Source organism: Talpa occidentalis, unplaced genomic scaffold (genome assembly GCF_014898055.3).
Source record: "Talpa occidentalis isolate TD23 unplaced genomic scaffold, MPIMG_talOcc4v2.1 talOcc4.2, whole genome shotgun sequence".
Lineage (NCBI taxonomy): Eukaryota > Metazoa > Chordata > Mammalia > Eulipotyphla > Talpidae > Talpa > Talpa occidentalis.
Genome location: NW_023602073.1, coordinates 140,520,233 through 140,539,734, shown reverse-complemented (window position 1 = coordinate 140,539,734; position 19,502 = coordinate 140,520,233). Strand labels below are relative to the sequence as shown.

General features: G+C 45.0%; 1 protein-coding gene across 4 annotated transcripts in view; it reads right to left on the bottom strand.

The window, feature by feature from the left end:
• SASH1 (SAM and SH3 domain containing 1) overlaps positions 1-19,502 on the bottom strand; it is a 229,628-nt gene that overhangs the window by 24,024 nt on the left and 186,102 nt on the right. For 2 of the 4 annotated variants that reach the window (XM_037520543.2, XM_037520542.2), the window contains exons 9-10: positions 9,949-10,081; positions 4,484-4,830 (exon numbers count right to left, since the gene is read on the bottom strand). In XM_037520543.2, coding sequence (XP_037376440.1) covers positions 4,484-4,830; positions 9,949-10,081 — 480 coding nt within the window. The other 2 variants (XM_037520546.2, XM_054697910.1) reach the window with 2 other exon arrangements.

The window sequence follows — 19,502 nt, the reverse complement described above, 5'->3', positions numbered from 1 at the left end:
AATGCAGGAAATGAACAGAAGTACCATGTAATACTAAAATGATTGCTTGTTGAAAAGAAATATTATGCATATTTTTTCTATCCATCCATCCATTAACATAAAGTAGAAACATTTACGCATCCAGAAAGGGAAACACCAAGACTTTTTTGGAATCACTCAGATGTCCAAATCCTGGCTCTATTCTTACCTGCTGTGTGCCCAGAGGTAAAATACTTAAACTCTCTGAGCTTGGCTTTCTTCCTCAGTAAAATACTATCTCTATCCTATACTTGAAACTTCTAGCACACTGCCTGGTGCACAAAGCAGAGACTCTATGTATGTTTCTTCCCTTATTTTCATTAAGCCTCTACTGAGAACTGCGTAGTTTGACCCAGCAATTGTTCCACATTCTGGAAACTTCAATTCTAAGACTAAAGCATCCCAGCAATGGGTCCAACAGAGACAGATGGCAGGTGTGGAGGGAGGTGGGGCAGCAGAGGCAGCGGTGTTACAGCTGGTATTTTCAGACAGTCACTATTCAGAATGTCACATTGCTTCCCTCCTTCACCAAAGCTGCTGTTTCTGTTTTAAATAATCTCCCACGGGTATGATTTCCAGTGGACACAATTCCTATGTGATATTAAACATTAGCAGACAATCTGACTTCCTTGGAGTCCCCTTAACTGATATCTGTTCTACAAAGAGAAGGACCTCTGTATGCAAAAACACCAAGTCCCCTCAGCTGGCAAGTGTTGTGATCACCTCACAGGCTAATGTTTAATATCCACTTTCCCTTTCCAACTTATAAGGCCACATAGAAGTTTTCATTTATGCAAAGGCAGGGATTTTTATTCTAGTTCCTTTCCTGTGATTTGAGGCCCCACACCCGCAGTATGGCACCCAGATGCCTCAGCCTTCTACGGCTTTAGCCCTTCCCTGCTGTAAATTCCAGCATCAACTCCAGCACCGCCTCCCAGCACGTTATTTCTAAAGCATATGAAATAAGTGACAAAGAATTTATGTGGAAACTATTATCTGCAATAAATTAGAAGCCCATTTATGTCTTCATAATGCCTGCTGTATGTATCTATTCCTAAAATAAAAAGCCTGAAGAGTGGACTGGTTTTCTTAACAACTGACTAAAATCTCTTCCAGCACCATGCAAAGATTTCTGGAACTGATTCTTCTGTATCAACAGAAGATGGGCCCAGAGTATAACAGCAAATGTAGCTTGAACTAATCTCCACCATTTTCTGTAAAGTCAAGTAGTTCTGGAAGCAGCACCCTTTCAACAGAGAAAACAGATTATAAAGGGAATTGTGAGAGAAAGGAAGTTGATCTTTGACTTTGGTGATCTATGTACACAGAGCCTAAAACGAGGTTTTTTCCAGTTCCTACATCTTCTGGCACATTTCAGATGATGCTTGGGGATGAGGAGAGCCAGTCAATGGGATGCTCATGCAGTTGATACATGTTTTGGAGCGATCTGAATTTTAAAAATGGACAAAATTCCAAGATATCATGCATGTGTCTTCCCCCAACAAACACTGATGACCAAATCAAAAGCAAGACAAGTGACGGTTCCCAGCCAGTATAAGCGTTATCACTTCCTTGAGGTTCCATCAAGCACATGGCATTTTTTTAAAAGACATAAAGATCAAGGTTGAAGATGAAAGGAAACTATGAACATTTGGATAAAATGAAGAAGATAGGGCAAGAATGGAAAAGAACTTGTAAAGTCAATCAAGCAAAGAAATGATCTTACTCTCTTAAAAAAGGCTCTTTCTATTGCTAAGACACTTATTTTTTCTTACTTTGTCTGCATATTTAGAACATATAATTTTTTCCCTAATTGTACAATTATACATTAAAAAGTAAGTGTACATTTCTAATTAAGCATGGAACACATACTTCAGCATGTAGTAAAGCTGTCCAAACTGCAGCAAGCACATAATATCTTAAAAATACCCAGCCATATGCTGGTAGTAATATTTGGGATAGAGATTGCATAGCCCACCTATACGGGGACATGAGAGACTGGCACTTGAAAAATAAACTTGTCCAGATGTTCATACTCAATGTCATGAAGAATTAATCATGATATTAATTAATCAAATATTAATTAGCATAAATCTTAGAAATATAACCTCTAAAGAGAAACTGCTGATGATGTTACATTGTTAACCTGGCAACAAACAGTATGAGTGCGAGAAGGGTAAGATACTCAATTTGGAAACATTCTCAGCATTACATGACTTCAAACTCACAGAAGTGAGTCATCAATTAACAGAGAAGGCGGGGCAGGGGGCCACTCAGGCGGGGGCATCTGCCCTATCCAGGTCATGTCAAAGTTACTGAGGTAGACCAACTGGGAAGAATACTTCTGAAGGTGAAAAATAAATTATACCATGGTGGTTTGGCCACAAGTATTTTACCAAAGATCTGTGGGTCAAAATGGAGTGAGTAAGAATGGAACTGTTATTTTAAAACAACAAAAAGAACCCAGCCCCAAACTGTCACCAAGATGTAGGAAGAACCCGAGGAAAGTTGTTGCTAATAGCGTTGAAAGATTTCTACGAAGGTGAAAAGATGATCTAGCAAGGAAGTCAATGCATGTGGGAGTATTTGGAAAATGTAAGGTTAGGATGGACCTAAGGATCTTGCCAGAATGGAGACGGTCATTTTAAGGATGGCGTTGTCTGATCTCCATGTCCACAAAAGCAGACCCTGATTGAGAGAAATTAAATTACAGTGATTGTCTGGTGCAGAACATGGGACTCAAGAACGAGAAGGAATCCTGGGAAAGCCCCCATCAGAGGCTCAGGTCTGTTCCTTCAGGTGCTTACAAGAGGCACCAGCAGGTATCCCGAGCGGGCGGGCTGTGCTGGGAGCCAGGGGACAGGGAATCGGGAGCCCACGCTCCTGCTGACCCTGGGCCAGTGCAGACATGGGCCACTGAGCAAGCTAAAACTGTCGAGGGAATTTCAGTGGGGGAAATTGTTACATTCTCAGGTTGAAATTAAGTCATTATCTGAAAACAAATTTTAACTATTTCTAATAAGTCATCCATAAAACTGAAAATACTATTTGAAAGTAACAACTTCTTTCCCTGTGATCTAGAGGAGAATCTTTGGGACAGCAGGAACATTTCCAGATGTGAATTCCTTTGCTTAAAGAGAGAAACACATCAGACTGAAGTTAAACCAAGAGGTCTATTGTTCTTTTCCATGAAGAACTTCCTCATTGGTCCTACTAATAAAAGTCATGGACTTTGCAATGTTTTCAAATCACGGAATTGGAAAGGTGATGGCCATCTTCCATGCGCTAGTCCCTGTATCTACTTTTGTTAAGATTTTATTTATTTATTTTTACATACAAGAACTGGGGTACAGGCCAGAGGTGCGGGGGATGAGAGGATTCACCAGAGACAGAGTGGGGAACAGAACAGGCAGAACAGACTGAAATACACTGCTGAGGGGAGCAGTGGGGAGACAAGAGAGGTCTGTTGCGCCCTGTGGGTCAGTTCCCTGGCCGGAGATGGAACTCGGGCCACAGCAGTGATAGTGCTGACCCTTAACCCCTAGGCCACCAAGGAGGCTCTAGTCCCTGTTGTTTTAACGAACTGAAGGGATAAGCATCTCTTTTAAGGGCAATGTGTCCTTCGATTTTGCCCGAGTTTCTTTGAGGTCCAGTGACAGGATGGTTGGGATCAAGAGAGCCACTCTCAGGAGGCCGAACCCTGTGTTTTCCAAAGCACTGCTCTGCATCAGGGTCAAGGTTTAGCTTTAATTAAAAACCAAACAGCCTCAACTGGCAAGAGAACAAACTGGAAAAGAAGGAGAAGCCATCACTAAATGAAAGGAAGGTTAGCGATGTGAGGTGATGGTGGAATGAACCTGAGGAGATGAAGAAGAGGAAAAGGCAGAGAGGCTGGGCCCCAGCAGAGAGACCACAGTGCTTGACTGCACATCACGGAAATGACAAGGCCATCCTGGGGACCTTCTTGGGGACTCACAGACTTCTGGTGGATTCTCAAGAGAACCCTTTTAGTACAGCGGTCAACCGTGGCGGCCCACTTCCTCTTGGCCTCCTCATCCTCCTCCAGCAAGCACCGCCTCAGGTCCTGCTTCTCGGCCTTGCTCAGCGTCCTGTCTGAAGCAGGACGCACTAGCTGGGTCAGGTTCAGGTGGCTGTACAGGCTCCGCTCCACCACGTAGGTGATATTGAACTCGCTGACCGAGGGGCGCCCGCGCACCCTCCTGCCGGGGCCACCGCCGCTCCCTCCCCCTTTGGGTTTCTGCCGGAGCAGCTGCAGGTCACAGGTCGTGCTATGAACGCCTCTTCTGGAGGGCCGCTGGCAGAGAAAAGCTCTGGAACAGGAATAGTTAGCGTCCGTCTTCTTCAGGCGGATCTGCTTGCGGACGCTCTGGATTTCCTCCAGCGACACCAGCAGGTGGTGCCTGCGGCGGTGGCTGTCATAGAAGCAAACGCCATCAGTACTTACCCCGTGGCTCAGGGACCCGAGCCCCTTCCTCATCTCCCCTTCCGTCAGGGAGCGGGAAACCTTCTGGGCCTTTTCTTCTTCTGGATATGAGAAGAATGTCCCCATCTTCTTGGGGGGCTTAATCAGGCCCCGGCTCTCGCCTTTGCTGAAGGTTTTGACCAACTTGCGACCAGCTCCCCAGGTATCCAGGCTGCTGGACGATGGCGAGGTGGTGAGCGAGTCAGAATCATCTTCTGGAGGCTTTTCTGGAGAGCTGTCCAAGAAAAAGGGCTTCTTGTGCACTCCGGAGTAGAGGGCGGACCGGTCGTCCAGGACGGGGGGGCTCTCCAGCCCGTGCTCCTCCCCACCTGGAGGAGAACCAACAGGGACATGTTCACGGTCTCCCAGACACGGACCTCAGCATCCACCTGCAGCCTCTCTTACAGCCCCTGCCCCGCCAAGAACGAACTAGAACCCGCAGCGGAGCCCCTCACCTCACCCTTCATACACCCAGCTCCCATGGTCACCAATGCAGGAAATGAAGAAAATGATCGAGTTGTGCAGATGCATGTTTTTTACAGAAGCTTAGAGTTAAAAGGCTTTGGATGTGTTTTTCGCCTTCAAATATCTTTAAAGAGTGACATTGTCTTACCTAAATGATCTCATATAAATGACTAATAAATCAGTAAAAGTTAAAATTAAAAAAGTAACTGTCTTTGTAGAACAAACACCTTCACAGACCTCTCAAAAATGCCATCTAGAACACCTGAGTCAGCCACGATCATGATATTCCTTAGCATTTAGAGACAACTGCCCTTCCCAGTTTGGAAGCGCCATCCTCAGAAGCTCAGAGTCAGACTCTTTCCTCCTATGGAAAGGCTGTCCTGTTGGCTCGGGTTGGCTTCTTTTAGTCAGAGTGTGGTGGATGCTATTGGACGATGGTGATTTTTTTATTGGTACATATGTCGTTTAAGAAATTAAACCTCCAAGTGAATCTGGGTCCCAAAACACCATCAAGGGCTGTAGCTTGCAACGCAGCTGACAAATTGTCCCCAGTGGATAAAGACAGAGAGTTGGGTAATTGGGTGATCCCAGCCAGACATGTGCATCGAGTCAGCCCTGCTGGGAAGGCAGCGAGGGCATTTAAGGCCCTGCACACGCAGCAGCCCGTGGGGGCTCTGCTTTGCCTCAGAGGATTCCAGCTCTTGACTCCTTCACTGGGCCAGGTGTGGAGCCAAGTCCTCCAGAGCCCAGTGGAAAGGTTTCGTCTTGCTAGCAGGAAAACAGCTCTTGTCTGTGTGTGTTATGTGAACAGATGTGAAAAGAGAAGTAGGTCAAGTTGCGGGTGTAGTGATCCTAACTGACTGTGTCCCTTTAATTATATGGAAACTTTTGAGCTCTGCAGCTTTCCACCAGCTGAATTGTGAAAAGGAAAAAAATGAAAAGTTCCCTGGAACAGAGGGAAGACACTCAATATACCAGCTGGAATGAGAGTGCCAGTGTGTGGTTAAATGTCAGCGACAAAGGGAAGGGACTGATCGCTGGAGACAGGGAGGGAGGGATGAATGGATGGCCAGCAGCCCTTCAAAATTCTACAAGTTTCTTAATTTCCCAAATGATGAGAATTACAGTTGCAAACACAACACCAAAATGAAACGCTGCTGTTCAATACAATTCAAGATTGACTCGGGTCAAGGAGATGGTGGTGGGAGGGCGATCCAAATCCATGTGCAAGCCAAATTTGTCCCTAGTCTGCAGCGCAAATCTATTCACTGGAGAAGTCTCCCCAGATCTTCCAGGACAGTTCAAAAGCAGGGTCTAGGGTTCTTACGGGAATCCACTAGGCTGAGGGGGACTCTCAGCATCCTGCTTTTTCCTCTGGGCACCTGACTAACGAGGTATGGACCGTTGGTCCTTAGGCTGTTGTAAATAAAAAGGGCCACCTCTTCTACAAACAGTCTACCATTTACTTCCAGGGAGAAGTGACCGGTCATGACAAGAGGCACTGCACAGTGGTAGAGGCAGCCAACAGCCACTTGTCTATAAAAGCAATCCTGACACACATCACGGTTTCACATTTAGTCCAGGTTCTCAGAGGTGTGCAAGGGCCCTTACCCACCCACTTGGGGGAAGTCAAGTGGGGATTTTAAGGATATTTTAAGGGCCTGTCACTCAGCAATGGCCTAGGAATTTTCTGGACTCTGTCTTCAGGGTTGTCATGAGGGATTCCAGTACTTCCGTGTCACACTTGAGTCTGCCACCAGCTGGTCCACACATGTCCATAACATATGCGGCTCTACTCCCTGGTTCTGGAAAGTCACCATGGGAAGGAGCTTGGCGGGAAAGGGGTCAGTGCTTCTAAAGAGACCACGTCAGCTTATGCTGAGGGTGGGCCTCCTGCAGCAGGTCTCCTGTCTGTGCCTGACCTGAAGCCAAAATCCAGTCTAGACTCGATTCCTTGGATTTAGTGTCACTTCTCTCTTCCTCCTCTGACTTGAAGGCACGACTATACTATTGAGAGAATTGACAGTCAAGATGCTCTCACTCTATCCCCATTCTGTATGATCTGCTTCGCAGAATGACCTTTGTCTTATGCAGCTCAGATGGGGAAGGAGACACCTGCAGGGGGAGGAGGTCTAGCCCTCTAAATCACATGCAGCACTGTAAACCAATCTTGCCTCAAAAATAAAGACTGAAACAAATACATTTTTTAAAGTAGGGAAGGAATGGTGATTTTTGGTAGGGAGAAGAGAGAGGGAGGATGCAGGATGATTTCATCCAAGAGCACAGATTCGTGCCCTGGAATCCTGCCCAGGCTCTGCACTCAGCAGCTCAGTGAACTTGGGCAATCAGTGACTCCATGGCGAGTCTGTTTCCTCGCCTGTACTAATGCCTCCTGATCTTAGTAAGATCTACAAGGCTTTTTAGCGGATAAAATGAAATGAAAAGAGATGTGGGAAGGTACTTTATAAGCTGAAAAGCACCATGCAAGTGAAAGATTCCTGATCAGGTAAAGATGAGCTGGAAAATGGGGGAGGGGATACACAAATGCACTAAATTCCTGCCCCTCAATTTAGTAGTCATCCTGGCTCCAGAGAAGGACAGAAACTCCATTTACAAAGGTGAGACCGGGGGAAGGATGATCAGTCTCATGTCTCTGCCAGGACTCAAGAGCTGGAGGTTGAGGGAAACAGGGTGGGGTGAGGAGTGGGGGGGAGTGTAGAGTGGAGAGCAAAGATACAGAGGAATCAGGCGGTCCAGACTTAATTCTGGGTCTTCTGTGCTGGCCCCATGACCTTGAGTCAATTAAGTTAGCCTCGTGCTGTCCTCGTTTGCTCACTTATAAAATTTAGGTGGTATGAGGAGTGCCTGCCTCTGGTGGCTCTTCTGAGGATGACATATTAAAAGGATCATAAAATCTAAAGTGCTTAGGAAAGTGTCTGGCACGTGGAATGCTCGAATAAATGTTAATTATTACTTAGAAAACTTAGCATTGGCACAAGCATGCATGAAGTCAAAAGGATCGATTTTTTTTGAAGTTTGGGGAGTGGGTGGAGGGAGAGGCTAGGGGGGTATGAGTCTTTGCTGCTTTGCAGAAACAGGAGCCAAGGCAGTTCCTCCCAATGAGGAGCCACAGCAAGTTCTATTATGCAGGGGTTAAGGGGAGTTCTAGTCTAGCAAAGAGCACCCCAAAGCAGTGCCCTGAGCTGCACACACACCTGGGTCTCTCCTGATGATACTGACAGCGGTGACAACAGTAGCCCAGCCCCTCAACTCACCAGACACTAGAGGTGTAACCCTGGCCTCCAGCTCACTAAACCTAGCTTCCATCTGTGAAACTATTCACATTCTGATTATTAGTCTGAGCTAGATGTCCATGACATAATTACATTTTTTTTTTAACCCTAGAGCTCTGTCTTTTGGTATATTTTTTGCCTTTTAGTCTACGTCTCTCAGACAATTGAATTGATTTGTTATGACACAAAGATGCAAATTAGAATGTGTCTGCATTTTTTACAATGGTCTAGTGGAAAGGCTGACGCAATACATATCACAATCGTGGGGGTGCAGCCCCCATTTTACCCATTTTATCTCATTTGTGGATAAGAGATCCAATCTATTAATGAGATTTGATTCTAGCTGGTGTACGCAAAGTTTCCTTGAAAATGTGGTGATTCCCCAAAGCTGAATGACAGTGATTTCACATTGTTCTACTGACATGGGGTGTAATTTCAGTAAGGGCTGCCACTGTCAGAGGCAGCCAAGGTATTTTCTACATTGTGAAAACCCACCAGCTAGACAGGTATGAGAACTTCAAATGGAAAATCAGCATTGCACCCACATGTAAACAGAATTACCAGGTGAAAAGACAGCTGACTGAAATCCTGGCATTAAACACAACGCTAAGTTTATGAAATTGACCCTTTTCTTCACTGTGTTCCTCTCTGCTTACCCACGTGATACCCTTATCTTCAATATTCCTCTAGGGCTTTCAACTGGTAAATAATGACAATAAACAAAAATAAAAGCAGCAGAAATAATAAGAAGAAATCTGTTCCCTCCATGGCGTGATTTTAATTTATGTACACCAAAAATGCTTCTATAGTGATTTTTTAAAAATCTACATGCAAACACTATGAAATCCCTCACAATGCAGAGAAGACATTCTAACAAGCAATATGATTAAAAAAAATATTCTTTCTAGTAATTTCTCCAATTCACTTACGATTTTCCAAAGAAGAAATGTAATTGTTTTATTTCATCTTTTGGGGATAATTTTACAAGGTGCTGCAAATGCACATTGCCAACAATAAGAGAGGTAAATATGGTAGAGATTCAAACTGCCCTAATTACACATCAAAGGTTAACTATTCATTACAATAAATCCCAGCTCCTGGCTCTTTTGACATCATTGCTTCATGTGTAAAGTGGCTGAGCGAGCAATATATCTCTTAAAAATCCACTTAGGATAGTAGGTCCTTCGAGTCCCACTGGAATTGAGACTTAAATCTGTTTATAGAGAGAACAAATCATCCCTCAGCGATCCAAAGGGATATCAAGAGCCTAGCTTGTTAGATATTTGTTTGACATTGATGTATATCAAATTTGGATTAAACTTACTAGATAAGAATCACAGTTCTTTTAGGGGTAGAAGTTTATACTAAGAGAATATTATAAAGTGCATGTAAAATGGCATAAATTAAAACTGTGCCATGCCTTGAGAAGATTCCATTGTCACATACCATTCATTTTCCGTCTTTGTCACATTTAAATTACTGTACCAAGCCCCCGGAAATGCTGCACTCCACACCCCTTCATCCCATACAACATGCTGGGCGCCCCCCTCCTAACAGGCTGATCCAACTCTTGCTCTACCAGCCTCAGCCAGATCTCGACTCATTTCCCATCTGCAATCATCGTCTTTTTTTCCTGGGAACTGGCCCCGAGTGATGTACTGATAACTAGGGTGGAATCTGCTTTTTTACCTTCAGTGCTGGGTTTTTTCATTTCTTCTACCCTTATTAATTTCTTTCTCACTCTGCGAGTGGAGTTTACCAGCTTGTGTAACCTCTTAAACTTCACGGACTCCTCGGTCTCATCATCCGATTGTTCTCTTGACTGGCAAAGAAACAAAGGAAAAAGTTAATCAGATCACTGCTCCAGAGGTTTGCCCTTGCGTGTCGGTAGGCTCGGCCACTGAACCCATAAATTGGGGCACCCACAAATTTGTACAACAGGTTCACAAAGCTCCACATACCATCTTCGGCTATAAGTCACTGTAGAATTGAGCCCCAGGAACCACAACACACACCCTTGCCCTTGACTGGCATTTGGTGCATTTGTCTCAACTACGTCCTGGTTCTCCTTTAGGGGAGCTGTGGCGAGGATCGCTCCAGGCTGGCCCTGTAATTCCAGTTACACGGCTGTGGTTTGGGTCAGCCTCTCAGCTGTCTGGCCCATCAGGACTTGCTGTTTAGCGTGGTCATGAACGACTTCTCCAAACCCAAACTCTGTTGACTTGTTCTCGTCCTCCCCGAAAATCAAAAACAGCAGGGCCAGAAAAGGGAAGAGATGCAAAAAGCCTTCTTCGGTCCCATTTGTTAGGACAGTCTGCCACAGCTCAGCCATCCTTTCCGCTTCTCCCAACTCGTTCCCAAGCTGCAGGACAGATCCTGCATTCCTCCAAGAGGGACAAGGGAAAAAGCTGACCTTTTCAGCCATACAGTGCAGTCCATATTCCCCAGCATCCCATTTCGTTATGCAGCGATTCAAGTATGCTCAGCCCAGCTGTTTTCCCTCAAGTATCAAACATTACAGAGAGAAAAAAAATTCTCTCTACAGCAGTGACCCAGGCGAAAAACAATCCTTTCCTTGTGAACAAAATGAGGATTTCGTTTCCAAGTCAGCTCCAACATTCAATATGCAGCTTCCTCTGTTTTATCTGTCCAAAATGTGGAAGAAGCAAAAGAAGTTTCCAACCAAAGGGGGTGCTGCATGGCTAGGGCTCACATACCCCGGAACACAGTCTGGCACACCCCAGGCAGCTCAGGAGCAATTCCAGCTAATCCTGTGCATGCTGGCAACAGCCTTCTCTCACTTTCCTCAAGCCTAGTTCACTGAAATAGCAGGGAGAGGAATGCCTCCAATGAAGACACGAAATGAAAAAAACCTAGCTCTGCAACGTGGAATATGGAGACTTCCTCCTCCCCCCAGCCATGCTCTCTCTCATCAACCCCCAACTTTATAGACAATCCAGTAGGTGAGAGTTAGTGGAGAACAGTTCCAGATAAGGTGAAGGTTATATTCATTACTCAGGAATAAAAACAGTGCATGCTGCAATCCACAAATATTTCCATAGCACTTGGCACTATGGAAGGGATACATGCAATCCTTCCCTAGCCTCTGTCCTCACCCCAGAACTACCAGCATGGACTCATTGTACTTTCTCCCTGCATGACTATAAGCAAACCATTCACCCACCAACTTACAGTTATTATAACCTATAAATGGCAAGTCTTAGGTCAATGGTATTTCTCAGTCTTCCCTTCTGTGAAGAATATCAATATCCATGCTCAGTTTCCTAAAATTCCCAGATTAAATTTGGCGTACATATTTCAGAATTAAAGTTAACGACTGACTACTTGATAATGAGGAATAGAAATTGGGCTTGCAGGCAAAGGGGGAAGGAGGGTAGAAAGTTTGCTGACAGCCTTCAGTGCTTGATCTAAAACTTAGATCGTAAAAAACTAAAACAATAAATATAACTCCTACTATATAATGGTATGGTCTGGTTTGAATGTCATTTTCACCCTTAATGATCGTATTGGTCAACCAGGGGAATGAAAACTTGGTTAACCCTTGCTCTGGACCATCGGGATGTAAACAAAATTACAGGGCATGGAACAGCACTCTGCCATCTTGATGTACGTCAAAAGCCAAGTAATTCATAAAGAAGACTCACATAGCTTACAAGTCTCTGTACATCCCTACGATACAAGCCTAGAACACATCTGTAACCCTCCGATTAAAAAATTTTGAAGTCAAGTGGAAATGAAATAACCACAAGCTGCTTATAACTAAAATACAGGAAGCTGCATTCCAGGATGAAAAGCATCCTGGCTACAGACCTCACACCTGGCTTGGGGGCTGCTTTTGCTTGTTGCGGGTGGGGCTGGAGGTGACCTAAGCTGTATTAGTGTGTATATACAGAAAACTGAGATCGAGAAAGAACACAAAAATCTTGGGCCTGCAAAACCACAAATCATATGTAGGAAAGACATGGTCAGAAGAGAGTTTTCAAGGTGAAATCAAGAGTTAAGCCAGGACAACGGATTTAAAGAAAATGACTCCGCCCCCTAAGCTTTACTATCCTCTGCCCAGACTCACTGGGGTGAAAAAGAACATATTCCAGGGACTTAATTATTTTCACATGTTCTATCTATTTTTGGGAAATGTGAGCTCTTTAGAATGTTGAACTAATGTTATTTTTACTTTTCTAAAAAAAAATACTGAAGAATTTGGAGGTATTTGCTATTTGACCAGTCACAAATCATGACAACCAAGAACTTTTGCTACGTCATCATGATGTTCTGGCTACTAGACAAGGTGGATGCAGCACAATTTTTAGGAAGAAAAATGAAGCTAAAACCAGTCCTTGAAGATTATATGTATATAATTATATATTGTTATGTATCATATTGTTATGTATTATATTATATTGTTATATCATACGTATGTGTGTGTGATATATGCATTCACGTATATCTCCTCTTAATTCAGCCTACAAGTCACTCGAGTTCAACAATATAGCCCACAAATGCTTTTTATTGATGGAGAGGTATTGACTTCTCACTTTCTCTTGTATCCAAAGGAAAATGAGTTGTGAAATAAATTTGTCTTTAAAAAAGTCCTCTCCAGCTGTTTGAACAGAAAGACACTGTAAAAGACATGCATTTCTTTATTTCTTCTCAACTAGGAAGCTAAATTTCAATTCTTCATTTCAAGTTTCTCCTTACAAGTATGCATGTGGCACATCCCAAATGTTAAAAATAGCATACCGATTTTTTTTGATTCGAAACTACACCTCCACTGATGGGGATGTGAGCATTTAGATAAGTTTTTAATTAAGAAATATGTATACATATAGGTGTGTATACACATATACAAGAAATCTTCCCACCTGGAGAAACTTTGTATTGCATGTAAAATGAATGAATGACTCCGAGAATAGGCTTAAGACTATTATAAAACAAGTTTTAAATCAGCTAAAGTGAAAAAAAGAACAGTATAGGTTGCTACACATTCAATTACAAGATAGTGTCTCCTCCCCTCCTGTCCCACCCCAGGGTGGAGTACTAAAATAAACTTGGATTTGATCATCTTCTAAACGAGAAGGTGAAAATTTATCTGTAAAGAACTCCCCACCCTGAAACCCCAAGTAGAAAAAGGCAATTAATTCATGCCACCACAGGATGTGGAGGAGTGGATTTACAATATTGTAAATAGAAACATTTGATTTCCAGCCTCTCTATTGCAGATTTTTCCACCAGAAAGCCCATATGGCTCAACTTTTAATTACTTTGGCTAATGCTATATGTAGTAATTCTGTGGTGAATGCTTAAGTGTTTCATTTCTGGTTTCCATGGCAACATTACATCAGATTGCAGACAGCTGGCTCCACAGTTTTAAACCATAACAAATTGACCAAGCCAAGACACAAAACTATAGCCGCTTTAAAGAGATAGTACACCATTGGCCTGCCAGGCGCTGAATGAGGAACCTAGGGGGCCCGCTTGGCATGCGAAGGAGGGTGGAGCCTCCTCCCTTCTCAGCTTCTTTTGGAACATGTGTGTCCTTGACACATCTGCAATGTTCTAATAGGAAAGACATGGAGCCAGCGTGGGGAACTTTTTATAACACAGCTACGTTTGGATGATCAGAAAAAAATGAAACACAATTAATAGCATCTGTAGACACAAAAGTGTGTGTGCAGGAGCAAACCAAAGCCTCCCTCCCTGCTCGACATTAGCCTGTTACTGCAGGTCAGTGACACAAACTTCCCTCCACCCTGTGACAAACAGTTTTTGTGAATTATCATGCACTAAGACAAACGCTTTCCGAAAGTCGGGAGGCACATTCTTGCAGGCAAAGGAGTCATGTGCTGTCAGAAGGTTTAAGCAAACTTGCAAGGGGCACCGAGGATCTTTTTGGGAACCACTTGAGACCATGCTAGGCACAGGGTTTCAACTGAGCCCTCTGCAGAGCACACTCTGCTTGCTTCCCGGCTCCCGACACCCAGCACACTGTCCCTATTAACAGCCAGGCTAAGTCCACTGATTCCCACCAGAGTCATGCACATAACACTGGAAGATATTTAAGCATCTCTGAAAAGCATTTTGAAATGGGCAATGTATTCGCTTGTTTAATCCACACCTTGGAGTCTGCAAAACCAAGACAAAAATGCTTCAACTTCCAACGGTCCAGCGTGTCAATGGCATTAACTTTAAAGCTAAGAGAAGGGAGCCGGACAGATGTAGATTCACCAAAATCAATTCAGAACGGAGCTGCAACCACGTACGCCCCACCGCTCTCACGCTCATCTACTCGAAAGAATCTTCACTTTCCCCTCCCAGACCCATGCCTGATGTTGGGTGAGCATGCAGAAAAAGAACGCTCAGAATACCTTGAGGGAGGGAAGTAAACAAGGGAAGAGGAGGCAATCTAGAGGAATTTGAAGAGAAAAGAGGGAAGCATCATAGCCAGGGGGGGAAACAAAAAGCTTTTTTCTTGAAGTGACAGAAAACACATTTTTTTCTGTTTCCATGAAATAGTCTCCAGCAAACTTACCGGCTTCGGCATTTAGCAGGCCTAAGGGACAACGTTGAGCACGTCGGGTACCCCCGCCCCTCCCCACTTTGAGAGTGTCTCCACTCTGGCTGCACCAACTGTAATCTCAAAGTGAGGCTAAGGCGCTCCTGGAAAAGTTGCTTTGGAGTTACATGATCGGACAGGCTCCACGCGCGGCTCGGGATCCGGAGGAGAAGAGTGAAGACCCTGGATTCAATTAGCTGCTCTCTGCTTGCTGACCGATTCCCCAGCTACTTGCTAACAGCACAACTTGTAAGAAAGGCATAAGTCATCAGCTCTAAGCAAATCTCCTATTCACCACGAGGAAAAAAGGGAGCGTTGTACGTGGCAAACAATCCCTGTTTTCACTGACGAAGTCTCCCTGACCTCCCGCCGGCCTCCAGTTCCTTAATTACTGTCTATGGAATTCCAGAGAAAGAAAAAAAAAAGAACTCGAGAATCTGAGCGAATCCGGGACAAGGACTCACCCTCACAAGTGACTGAACTTAAAAAAGATCTCTTTTGCAGATAGCCTCCTAACCACCCCCTGCGGGGAGCCGTCTCGATTGAAAATAGACACCTTCGAAGGGTTATTTTTGAAATGACTGAATTTAAACGGATGATTTTGGTTTTCTCCTGGAGTTGTCACTTTTTGTCTCTCTCCCCACTCCTTTTCCTGATTTAGCCACTAGAGTCAATGCAGGATTCCCCCCTTTCAGGGATGCTTCTAAAACTGTCTTGTTTCAATGTTCATTTCAGAGGAGCAGCGTTCTCCTGTGTTCTAGAAAGGCAAGCATGGGGACTGCGTCACCGACCATCATTGCTTTACTTAGGAGTGTCTGGGGAACAACAGGTACCTGCTATCCCTTACGCAGAACATCATCTAAGCCAGACAGGACAGAAAGCCCATACACAGCACCCCGCCACACAGCTGTAAGCCCAGGGCTGAATATACCAGGTGGGGAAGTCACGGGCCCCCACCGTACCCCCGGAGCCGCCCACACCTCCGTGCCACTCAGCGCACGAGCTTTCAGTTCCATATTCTGCAAGGGCCGCAATCATACAACACAAATGATCACACAACACAAATGTACTAGCTTTCACCAAGCAGGACCCCAGGCCAAGAGCCTCGGGCCCTGAAGCCCCATCTCCTCCCCATGAGCTCCTGCTCTCTTCCCTGGGGGCCTTTGGCATCTCTCACTCTTCAGCAAGACCTGCATGAACCCCCTCCCATGGAGTTTCCTATTATTTCTTTCCACAAGCACTCAGTGCACCTTCCTAGGCGGCCACTTCCCCAGTCTGCAGATCCTGCACCCACACCCTCTCTGCTTCCACACGCCCCCCTTCCCAGTGCCAGGGGAGGACTATAGCCACATCAGGTGCCCTCTGACGTGGTCCTTCCGACACCCATCCTGGTCAGCAGCTCCGATTCCCACGAAACATTCCCGAGCTGAGTCTCCACACACAGATAGTAAAGGCAAAGGCGGCAGATTTGCAGCACCAGGGCCTTCCTCCCACACCAAAGCCCTGGCCGGGACTTTGCGACCCATTAAGACTGACACCGCGGGCCTCCCTGGTGGCACAACGGTTGGGCGCTGGGTTGCGAAGCTGCCCGCGGCCTCTGCGGCGCCGGTTCGATCCGGCTGCTCCCCGGCCACCGGAGGAGGGTCCCACATGGCGCGCAGACCTCTCCTGCCGCCCGCTGCTCCCCTCAGCAGTGTACTTCGGTCCTTCTGCCTGCTCTGCTCCCCGCTCTGGCTCTGGTGAATTCTCTCACCCTCCCGCGCTTCTGACTGTACCCAGTGCTTGTATAAACAACAAACAAACAAACAAATAAATAAATAAAACATGCCTCTATAAAAAAAAAAAAAGACTGACACCGTGCTGCAACCTTATGCTCGCAATTCCTTACTGTCGCGGACTGAGCTGTTGGTGGGATTTCTTTGTTACTTGATGAAAACCAGGAAAACCCTACGGTCCGATATGAGCGGAGTGAAGGAGAGCTGGGACAACCTGGGCTCAACAGCCAAGCCCTGCAGCAAATCACTTTTGCTCATGGGGGTCTCGGTGCTCCCCCCACATCACTTTGGGGCGGTTGTCGTGTATAACGACAACCTGTGCTCAGAAAGCACTTGCACACCTGCAGCCTATCAGCTATCACAGTGAATTCAAACGACATACTAAATCCTTACAACGGCTAGTTTAGGTGCAGAGCAAACAGCGAAGGTTAAAAAAGAAGCTTTTTACCTGTATAAGTTAGTGATATGACCAACTCCTGATGCTGGATCTGAACAGGCTGTTTAGATATGGAGAAGATTCTGGGCAGATTGAGGAGGACTCTGGCATTTGGTAGGCAAAGGTTTGAGTCCATTAGATGCCACTTGCAAGCAGTGTGTGGCTGTGGGAATGTTGCTTAATGTCACTCATTTATACAATAAATGGTGATAAGCCTCCTAGGCCTTGATGCATGGTCCAGAGCCTGGCAGGGTGTGAAGGCTCCTTCAATGTGTGACCCGTGGGGAGCTGGACATTGAGCAGGCATGCTAGGAGGTGCAGAGCGGGATGCATCTTCTACCCATGCCCCTTGGTGCTGGCTCCTCCTGAATACCCTGTTCTAACTGTCCCCACCAGCACCCACAGAGGATGGCACAGGAGATCTTTGATGCTGGGCACTCCCATGGGCATGGACCTGAGCAGGCCCACAGGGAGACACAGGTCCTTCCCCTCCACCCATTGTGTCCATGGTGCCCAGTGCTGGGGGGTCATCGGGCTCACTATACTTGAGACACAAAGAATGTCTAACTCTCCAGCCCTTGCTGTGTGTCAAAGCACACTGTGGGCTTTCTGAAGACCAGGCCAGGCCAGGCCACCTGGGAAAGCTTCCTGGAGGGAAGGTAGAAACATGGGACACACATTAGGAGGGAAGGGCCTTGCTAGTCTTGTTTACTGGGTAGTGGGCTTGAACTCACCCAGCACACCCAAGGAGTACAAACTGCTGAAGAGAGATGTGAGCATCTGACTCCCAGTCTAAGGACTGTTCAGTAGCTCCCGGAGATTGTAGTGGCTTATGTGACTGTGCTGAGGAGGATCCTGCTTGAGCCCCAGTTCCCAAGTATGTTCTGCTCCACTATGAATGAAGAAGCATCCTCTGATGGCACCTGGTTCTTATCCTTGCCTTCTCCACAGCATCTCAAATACCCCATCTCTCACGTGCCTGCACATTTGTATACCTATAGTTTCTTTTTTTGGAAATATCTCTGCCTATCCTGACTAGTTCTGTAGCTGCTCCTTATCCTTCAAGATTCAGTCCACACGTCACCTCCTCCAGGAAGCTTTCCTAGTCTTTGTCCTCATCTTCCCTTGGCTGGATGGTTGCACTGAAACCTAGATACACGTTCTCATAGTACTTGGCTAACACTGCAATCACCGTACTGCTGTGCATACCTGACTAAATTTCATGAGAACAACAAGCAGCTTCACATTAATTTCTCGTATTTTAGTAACATTTATTATTCCTGATTAATAACGACATATATTTAACAGTAGTTGTAGAATACTTGGAAATGCAGATTCACACAAAGGAAAAGCTATCACCTGTATCCTTGGATAGAAAAATTAGCACGATTTTAGTTTGTCTTCCCAATTTTATACAAACACACAATACTTTCTTATGTTTCTGCGATTTCTGTTCCTTTCCCCTTTTTTTGTTTACAAAAAAGAATGACCTCAAGCTCATTAGTTGTTCCACCTCCCACAGTCACTCTCAGGGTTCCCAAAGCCTCCCTCACAGGAACACACAGCGTAAGCAAAACAAAGTGCTCACTTGTAAAAGCCGCCCAATATAGAGAAACCTCAAGACCGCCAAGTCTACTGCCCAAACACTTTTATAACCTGATTTCAAAAATGATTATGTTTTGAACATTTTCTCATGTCAACAAATATTCAACAAATAAAATACAACCATATTTAAGTGATTCGATAGTATTCAGTCATAGAAGTGTGCCATAATTTACCTAAAGCAATACCCCCATCACTGGACTGTACAAGTTTCGAATTTTTCAACATTATAAACAATACTCTCATGAACACTTTTTGGTAAAATTTCTAACAAGTCTAAAGCATGATCTTTTCAGAACAATGGTACTGCAGAATTGATGGGTAAAAGAAAATGGGCAGAGCTTTAATACATATTAAATGTCTCAATACATATTAGCAATTTGCTCCAAAGAAGCATTATGTCTAAAAAGAACGCCTAGTTTCCCCCCAATTTCCAACACTGAACATTACAATATTCTCTTCCACTCAGATAAGTAAAAATAATATCTGTTTGTACTAGGCAGGTATTTTCAGATTGAGATGAATGAACGTACTGAGATTCAAAGCAAGGAGCAGAAAAAAATGAATGCACTGGTTTTGCTGAGATTTATTAAGATTATAATCTCAAAGTCTGTGGGTAGAGAGAGTCCCAAGACAGAAATATGAGATAAATGCATACAAAGACCAAAGAGGAGGAACAAAGAGACACAGGGATTTAGAAGTGGGCGAACTCACCTTCAGGCAAGGAAATCCAGACATGCTTCAGGAGGGGAGGCCTTTTGCCATGGTTTGGATGCATTTAAATCCTCCTACTGGCACTCACTTCCATGTTCCTAGCTGGGCCTAGAAGCTTGGTCTTTACATGGCCCACCCCTTT